At 51.6% G+C, this 9,425-nt stretch overlaps 1 protein-coding gene across 1 annotated transcript in view; it reads right to left on the minus strand.

Moving 5' to 3' along the window:
* Positions 1–936: 936 nt before the first annotated feature.
* Positions 937–9,425, minus strand: part of BBS7 (Bardet-Biedl syndrome 7) — a 72,069-nt gene continuing 63,580 nt past the window's right edge. Inside the window, exons 16-19 of the mRNA XM_027853754.1 lie at positions 6,851–6,960; positions 6,656–6,759; positions 5,227–5,350; positions 937–2,072 (exon numbers count right to left, since the gene is read on the minus strand). Of these exons, the coding sequence (XP_027709555.1) occupies positions 1,939–2,072; positions 5,227–5,350; positions 6,656–6,759; positions 6,851–6,960 (472 nt within the window). The 3' untranslated portion in view covers positions 937–1,938. The remainder of the gene's footprint in view (positions 2,073–5,226; positions 5,351–6,655; positions 6,760–6,850; positions 6,961–9,425) is intronic.

The raw sequence follows: 9,425 nt of genomic DNA on the forward strand, positions 1-9,425 counted from the left end.
AGACGCTCTTCCGATCTTCGAGGCCAGTTATGCAGGAGGAGCCCCGCGCGCGGGGGAGGGGGAGGGGAAGAGGGGAGGGGAAGAGGGGAGGGGGGAAAAGGGAGGGGAGGGGAAAAGGGAGAGGGGAGGGGAAAAGGGGAGGGGAGGGCGGAAAGGGGAGGGGAGGGGAAAAGGGAGGGGAGGAGGAGCCCCGCGCGCGGGGGAGGGGGAGGAGCCCCGCCCCGCCCCTCCTAGGCACCCACGTGGGGACGCGCGGCCGGGGGCTAGAGGAACAAAGCGGCCCCCGGGCCGGGAGGGACGAAGGCGGCAGGCTCGGGGGGGGTCCCCACGGACCAAGGGACGTGTCCGGTGTCGGTGTCACATGAAGTCGCGTCTGCAGGCACACAGCAGGGGCGCCGTGCGCGGGTAGCAGTGTGGACGTGATAATTACACGGGGGCGGGGGGTGGAGAAGACCACCCAGACGGGGGACAAGCCCGCACTGAGCCCGAGGAGGTCCGCGGGGGGCTCCGGGATGGGAGGATCGCAGACGGCACCCCTTTGCAAAGGAAGAGATCCCAGACTTGTTGACAAGCACGTGGGAGAGTGCCCCGATCACTAACCATCTCCCCAGTGCCAGGCCGGGCCTACTCTGCCCGCCCGGGCACAGCGCTAATCCTGCTCGGTCTACACCGCTCCCAGACGATCGTGCAGGAGATTGGCCTCAGCCTGCCCCGCCGCTCCCGGCCGGCGTGTCTGGACGGCTACACCCTGCCCACGTGACCTCAGCATCCTCCTCACCTGCCAGTATGCCCCTGCCCAGCGAACGGAAGGTCTTAAATGCCATTTTCAAATTTAAGACAAGCAAGGAAGGCGGCCAACTCTAGGTACTCGGCGTTCGAAGCATTCTCGTAGTGTACACACAAACACACGAAAATCCCCATCCTGGGAAACAACCATTTGTTTAACCAGACTGACCTTTTTATTGATTTCCTGTGAACTTAAATACAATCACGTTCATTGGAAAGGAAAATAATTTAGTGCTAGAGTGTCTGGGTCCTTTCCTCAAAGACTCAAGAAACTGGCAGAGGTTCCCTCCCTCCCTCCCCCACCTTTGCAGCATCCCCTAGGTACCATAGGGCTCGAGAGCTGAGTCACAGGGTCAATCCTGGTTCTCCCAGGGTGCCACCTCTCTCCTGGGGGCCATCAGACACACAGATAATGAGCCAGAAGACCCCGCTGGCTCTCTTATTTAGCATAACCAGCCCCGTTCCCAAATCAGTAATGGGCAGACCAAGAGCATTACCTATCCCAAGAAAGCACCACGGGTCTGATGGACAGTAGAAATACACAGAAGAGGAGTCAGAAAACCAGGGGTCCAGTCCGGCTCAGACACTCACTAGCTACGTGATCTGGAGCAAATTACATAGGCCTCAGTTTCATCATCTGTAAAAGAGGCTGGGGCCTAATCTGAAGGGCCTTGCCAACTCTAAAGGTGTGTTCCCATGACGCTAAATCTCCTTCTCTCATGGTGCCCGAGTCAGTTCTCTCATTGTAAAGTGAGAATAATAATTCTCTATTGTACTTTCTGGGGATGTGAGAAGGATCAAATGGGAAGACGTGTGAAAGCATGTTTTAAACCATAAAACCAATTCTCCTGCCATATTGGAATGTTATTACTTCCCAAATACCAATATTCAGGGAAGTTGATGTCACTAAGTCATCTCTATAACTCTTAAAATTACCTTTTCTTTTAGGCTGAAAATTAAAAAAAATATTTTTTTAAAGAACCATCTAATAAAAAATACAATTTCTTGAAAAATGTCAGGACATCATCCAAATGATAACATTTGAGATGGAGTCCGAACCGTGTAAAAATGTTCCAAATCTAATCGAGGATATACTCAAAAAATATCCTTTCACAGACCGGGCCATCTTGATGATGGCATGCATTTGACATTTTAAGCAGCATCAAAGAAAGCAATCAGGGCATTGTGGTCATAACTGTCCAGAATCTCCAGCAGAAGAGGAACTTTCGTCTTCACATTGGTGCCTTTAAACTTGAACTTATCAATGAAGAGGTCAGTGATCATGCCTGAAAAAGAAATGCTTGTTTTCAGCCATCAGCTTTCACGACCCACAAGGACACATTTTCCTAGAGGCAAATGTAACCTTTGAACACAGAAAGCCACTTAAAGGGGCCTTTTTTAGGGTCTTTCTCCCCTCCCTTTTTTTTTGTCCAGACTTGTGATTTCATCATTGAAATCACAAAAGGGCCTGTCACTGTTCTTAAAAATATTAAGTATAAGAAACCCAGCTTCTAGGACAGTGGTCTCTAAAAATTTCATATTCAATCACAAAGAGGATTGACAGGGAGGCCACTGGAATTTCCCAAGCACAGAGAGTGATGTGGTCGGAGCTGCATTTTAGGAAGCTCACTGGTGGATGAATGGAGGAGACTTGAGGCAAGCAGACCCACAAGGAGGCCCCTGAAATAGTCCAGAGGTGAGCTAAGGAGGGCCTGCCCCAGGGGGATGGCAGCATCAGAGGAGAGGAGGGGACAAAAGGTCGAATGGCCACGCCAATGGATTGAACACAGGGACATGAGGGAGTGAGGAACGGAGGAGGACATGGAGATTGTGAGCCTGGGCGACCTGGAGGGTGCGGGTGCCCCCCAGAATAAGAGAAGGAAGGAGTAGGAGCAGCAGGAAGAAGGGAGGCTGGGGAACATAAAAGCTCAGTTTGGTGGTGTCGAGTTTAAGATGCATCCTGGACATCCGCTTCAAGACGTCTGACAGGCAGCAGGAGGTGAGATCCAGGAGATGAGCAGAGGGGGTGGGGCTGGATGAGTGGATCTGAGAATCATCAGCATAGAAAAGCTAACTGATTCCATGGAGCTGATGAAATGACCAGGTGAAATGGAACAGAGGGAGAAGGGAGAGGGCTCAGGACGGAGGCCTGTGGGGCGCCCATGGTTATTAGAGCACACAAGCTGGGGAGATGGAGACAAGAAGGAGGAAAACCAGGAGAGAAGACAGGGACAGCCCGTCCAAGGGGGACTGAAGAAAGGCCATCAAACCTGCCAATGAGGACGCTTGCAGTGCCACCCTCGGCATCCTCACCCTGGCCTCCCCAGCTGCCCCGATGTCCTCCTCCCTGAGCCCTTCTCTGATCTCCCCAAGGCTGGTGCCATCCAATCATCTCGTACCTACACCGTGCACACAGTCTTCCCCAGGTGGAACATCGAGTCCTGGAGGGTAGGGACTGCTCTGCTTCTGTCTTGGCTTGCCCAGTGCCTGGCACATGGCAGGGCCTTCATAAATGCTTGTGTCTGTCTGGGCCTGGCCTGACCCTGGGCCCAGGATCTCCCAGCAGCTGCTCAGATGGGCCTGTTTTCCCCTGGGCCTCTCTGACAGCTGCAGCTGCCTCGTTCCCAACTCATCCCTGGCCCGGTCAGGCTGCTGTGACCCACTCCCACCCCTCAGCTTCCACGGACCCCTCGGCTCAGCCTGCATCTGCCCCCACCCCCACAGCTGCTCAGCCCACAAAGAGGAACCCATACAGAGGAGCCCCCCTGTTCGAGGGTATCAGTTTCAGGGTCTCATTCACCATTATAACGACTTCATTAAGGGACAGAGACAGGCAATTAAATGGTTGTTTTGTTTATACAACACTAATAACTAGTCTGGCTAATTTTTTAAAACCGGAATTGACTAGTTACTTTGCCACCATGTAGACAACCCCTGACCTTCACCAGATCTGTAACCATACCATCAAAATCCCTGCTTTCCAGCTTGATTTGGTCAGGTTTGTGGCTGCATCTAGACACCAGAAGGTTCCTCCGGCTGTCTTCAGCATCAAGGCAGCCTGTCCTCACAAGGGCCGGATGCAGCCACTGCTGCTGCCCATGAAGGAGGCACAAAGAAGCGCTCATTAAGTGCCCGCTAGGTTCCAGTCCCTGTCAGGAGCCCGCCAGCACCGCCCCACCCTCCTCAGATCTGCTCATCACCATGCAGTCACACGACCTGTTTTACCCAGGGCTAGGACTGTGATTTCACTGGCATAGGTAACTCCCAGGTGAGGAAACGCTCTCTCCCAATGCAGGCAGCACCTTCTCTGCAAGGCCTAGTCAGACAGGAGCCCCCAGCACTGAAGAGTTAAGTGACCTGCCCAGGGTCCCACAGCAGGCCTGGCACCCAGGTCTTCCTGGCCCCGAGGCTAGTTCTCAATCTCGTACGGCATGTAATTGTCTCTCTTTGCACAGAGATCACTTCAAACAAACACTCTTCCTTGGACAAATGTTTCTGAGCATGTCCTAAATCCTTTCCCAGAAGGCAAAGCGAAGTGGGAACAAATTACTCAAAAAGGCCACCTTGCCATGTGAGCCAACTATTGGAATACAGGTGAAATCCAAACACAGAAAACATTTAACCTAGGAATCCTGAATACATGGGAAGTGATCTTTAAAATTTCAAATTTAAAAGTGCCAGCCTTACACTGTATGGCATGGGGTCGGGTGCTAGGCTTGGCAGGGAAGACCAGGGACCACGTGCCTCCTCCAACCCTTACTCTGTGGGCACGGGCAAGACCCTCCCTTTCTCAGTGCCTGGGGACCTAACTGGGTAAGTCAGACTGGTACTGGGAGACAGCATTCATCATTTTAATTTAGCTGAAAGAGTAAAAACTCTTAAGAGTTCAAATATTTACTCATTAAGACACCTAAATTAAGGTGTTTACTGTTGCAGGATGTAGTCTGTATCACAAGAGAGTAACTACAATGCCTTGAAATCCCTAGTGTTTTCTTCAGCTCATCAAGGTTTACAAACAATGATGCCAGAGGAGGATGCCCAGACGTCTCTCTGCTGCCTGGTTTTTGTATCAGAGTGAGTAAACAGTCCAAGAACAGGAGACACAGTCCCTAACAGAGCAGCTCAAGTCGGGATAACCTGGGTTCTGGCTCTACCTGGGGCCCACCTTGGCTGTGTGACCCTGGACACATCACCTAACCTCTCAGTGGTTTTGGGCAGGGGTGTTTCCTCATCTCCTGAGAAATCAGAGGTGTGGACAAGAGACACACACAGACACACACACAGATACACACAGACACACACAGACACAGACACACAGACACAGACACACACACACACACAGAGCTGCCTTCCCTAAACACTGGCTGGATCAGTCATGCTGGGGGCCAGCTTCACCCATCCCGCTTGGCTTGCCAGGTGCTGTGAGCACGGCTGACTGACCATAGAGCCTTTCCAGGTGTGCGGGCTGTTTCTTGTACTCTTCCTGCAGATGGTCGGCCTCTTCTAGAATACAGCGATATTCCGGGATCAGAAAGTCAGCATTTCCTTCGTGCAGCTGTAATTCCTTATTGGAGTAAGTAAGACAAAGTCACTGGTTAGTCCGCAAATCCAAGGAGCTCGAAGGGAATTTTCAGGAATGGCCCCTTCGCCTCCCCCCGGTGAAGTTTTCTGTTATACAGCAACAGCAGCAGACAGATGAGCCTTGGGAAGGCCATCCTGACTAGAGAGTAGGGCAAATTTTTAAAACGTCTGGCATTTGTCCCCCACACTTGGCATTCTGACTACATCCTTTTGTCCAGCGTTTCCCAAGAACTGGCCTGTGGACTAGCTAACACCAGTCCATGGTAAATGGGTCTACCAAATAATTACTATGGATGGCCTTCCCTTTATCAAACCTACAAAGTTAACCAAAGACAAGCTCTCCTTCCCCTGCCAGCCTCTTCCCCTCACCTCAAACCCAAGCCATTCTTCTGCTTTCCTGGCTCCCCCTTTCCACCCCCCCTTAAATTAGCGAAGGCCACAATGTCACAGCATCACTGATCATCAGAGCTGGATGGGACCTTGAAAACCAGTGAGTTCACCCTCTTCATTTTAAAGCTGTGGAAACCCGGGGCCCAAAGGCCTGGCACGATCCACTCGGAAGAGCTGCAGGCCTGGAATCGGCTCATTCTCCAACCACATCCTGCCACCCAGGCTCAGGATCGGCGGGGCTGGCAAGCTTTCCCCTGGTCTCCCTCGAGGGATCGGGGCAGAGGCTAAAGCTGGGATGTCCCTGGAATGGGGAATCCCTTCTCTGGGTGAGGTCAGGGTCACACAACCAGGATGGGTCAGAGGCAGGAGCTGAAGCCAAACCTCTCTGGTTCCAAGGCCAGCTTGCTATTCACTGCACCACATTCCTCTCACCCATGACTCAACTCTTGACTTACAGCGTGGTAACATTTCAGAATAACAAAATCTGATCCATAAAACATTTCTAAGACCGACAAAAGGGTTTCTTTAGGCCCGCTAAAAAATGAGCCAGAGTTGTAATCTTCTCTTTTCTATTCCAGTGATAAGCCAACAGCTACAGGACAACATAACATCTCTTTTTTTATTTTAGAGGCAATTGGAGTTAAGTGACTTGCCCAGGGTCACACAGCTAGTAAGTGTCAAGTGTCTGAGGCTGGATTTGAACTCAGGTCCTCCTGACTTCAGGGCTAGTGCTCTATCCACTGCGCCACTTAGCTGCCCCAACATTTCATTTTTTTGCAAAATGTCCCAAATGAAAAAATGGACAATGTTATTCTTTGGGTAAAATCAGAACATTTCCATAATAAATATTACAGAAAATGGCTTCACAGGGTTAAGTGAATCCGAAAACTGGGCTTACTTTTAAAGCATCAATTAATTGCACCTTCTTGGCCAACAGCAGCTGGTATTCCAGTTTCGGGTGGATCAGCTTTAATGTGTGATTCACAGATACTTCATTGATCTCTAAGAAAGAGAAGATACAGATGCTAGTTGGTATGGTGGCTTTAATAATGCACTATTACACAATTTTTTTAATTGAAATTTTTTTTTTTACCATAGGCTATGTTGAGATTTATTTTTCTTTTCGTGGCTTCTTTAGAAAGTACATCTTTTAGGATGGATATCGTAGAAATGTTGTCTGATTTAAAGATTCCTTCTCCTTTCCTAAAAAATTAATATTTTTGAAAGAACATCAGGAGAATATGGCCCAGTCCACAAATCCTTTTTGTCTGAAGCCTAGAGTTCAAATCTGATTTGATTTTAGAATTTACTGACATGAATCATATAAAACTAACACTATACGGTGAATTCTTTGCAAAACCACAAACACGCAGCCCTGCTAGATTAGCTCGGATCCCCGTGCTGGTAAATCCTCAGGTCTTTGAGCTCCCATTGTAGGGGCCATGAGAGCGGGGCTGCATCCCTACCAGAAGCTGGTGGAGGCAAGGATAGCACTCATCTGGTGAAAGATGGAAGGTGGGGTGCAGAGGGGGAAGGGAGAGGTCTGGAGGCTGAGGACAGGAGGGGGGACGTTCAAAGGACCAAACCCAAGGGAAAACGCAAACCCAGCAGCAGCCAAGGTGTCTAGAGCAGGCCACGATGAACAAGACAGAGAAACGGAGAAGCCGGGCTTCAATCTCATAGCTACCTCCTGAGTTTGCCCCATCCCCCCATCTCTTCTCTGTCTCTGTCTCTCTCGCCCTCCTACATTCACACTGATATGATAAAAATAATGATAATGATGGCAGTAACAGCTAGCATTCATGTAGCACTTTAAACTTTGCATAGCACTTCACAGCTCTTGCCTCCTCTGATCCTCACAAGCGCCCTGGGGGGAAGGTGCCATGCTTAGCCCCATTTTACAGATGAGAAAACTGGCTCAGAAAGATAAAGTGACTTGGCCAGGGAGGTGAGTGAGTGAGGCAGGATCTGCACTGGGGCCGCTCCTCATTCAAAGGCAGGGCCAGAGTGTTAGGTAATCCCACCGCTATCTCTCCATGGCCCCTTCTCTCAAGGTCCACACGACCACGCACATAGCTGCCCTCTCCCCTCTGCCCGGAGAAAGCCCCTGGCTCACAGTCCTGCCTACCCACATGGCCTCAAGGTATCCTTATGCACTTCCCTCTCTGTCCCCCATCCCACTCCCTCACTGTCACTGAACGTGCTCTGAGGCTTCCCTACTCTCCTGGCCCATTAGCTCCCTTCTGCACTCGCTTGCCTCCCTGCCCAACCAAGGCCCCAGAGCAAGGCCCTTGAACCCTGCCCTCTCCACATCTCCCCCAGGGGCCACACCCTCTGGTGAGGTCCAGCCCTCCCCACTCTATGGGCACCGACAATCCAAGCCTGGGGGCAAATCCCACAGACCTCTGGCAAAGCCATAAAGGCAGGGTGACTGGCTCCGCTGCTGAGTAATGTGGTCTGGCCTGCTTTGGGCGCTCGGTGCCACTCACAAGCCTTCATCCATCTCGTTTCCCCCCAGCAGAAGGTTCTCCTCCTGCCCAATCCCCATCCTCTCTGCAGACAAGCCCACCTCTCCATCTCATGCTTTACTCTTAAGGAGCATCCTCTACCTCACTGCCAGTCAGCGGCCACTCTCAGGGCAGGCATGGCAGCATGGCCCCCGGAGGACAGACAGGAGGCAGCAGGTGCCACCATCACCCCTGTGACCACCCGCACGGCCCCTCAGACCCTGAACCCAAGGGAGCAGCCCCTGGGGAGATGCAGCCTGGTCACTGCCCCTGCAGGGGCTGCAGCCGCAGCTACTGGAGACCCAGAAAGGAAAGTTCTGGCAATCCAGTCCTTGGCAAGGTCAAAATGGTTCCACACTAGAACTTGCTATCACTTTTTCCAATCGAAATGACAACGAATGAAACCTTTTCATCGGCCCTGCAGCTGGAAGCTCACCTGTGCGTTGTCTCCCCCCATCAGGACGTGAGGCCCTTGAGAGCAGGGGCGGGCTCACTCTTCCATCTGTATCCCCAGCACCGAGCCCAGGAAATGCTTCATTCATTCATTCATTCATTCATTCACCTGAAATGCTGTCTTCTCTCACCCTCTGTTCCTTCCTGTCTCAGAAGGGGGGCAGGGGCCTTTTCATGACTAATCTCCCAATGGGCCCTCTGACCTCATGTTCTACTCAAGATCCTCCATCGACTGTCCCCCTTCCTTCCACCACCTTCAGCCTCTTCCAGGTCAGTGCTTCTTCTACCCTCTGCTTCTACAAATACAATCAAGTTCCCAGACCCCACCACCACCGCCACTTCCCCCAAGCCACCAGCTTTTCTCTTCCCTTCACCAGACAACTTCACTGTGTGGGGGGAGGGCCCCTTGCCAGTGACGCTGCAGGCAAGACTCTTGGTGAGGTCCCGGGCAGACTAGATGGCCCTGAGCTTACGTCCAATTCTCAGGTTTGGGGAGTGGATGGTATTTGCCCTCATCACTCTACTGAGAGTGGCCTTTCAAAGCTTACTAATGACAACCTCTGCAACAAACCTAATCCCCTTTTCCCAATCCTCATCCCCCCTTAACTTGTCTGCTGCCCTAGGAGCTGCTAAGGGCCCCTTCTAGCATCATACTCCTGCCTTGCTGTCAATGACTCTGAAGAGAGGCGTGGATGTGTGTGTGTGTGT

Source organism: Vombatus ursinus, unplaced genomic scaffold (genome assembly GCF_900497805.2).
Source record: "Vombatus ursinus unplaced genomic scaffold, bare-nosed wombat genome assembly UNPS02010193.1, whole genome shotgun sequence".
NCBI lineage: Eukaryota > Metazoa > Chordata > Mammalia > Diprotodontia > Vombatidae > Vombatus > Vombatus ursinus.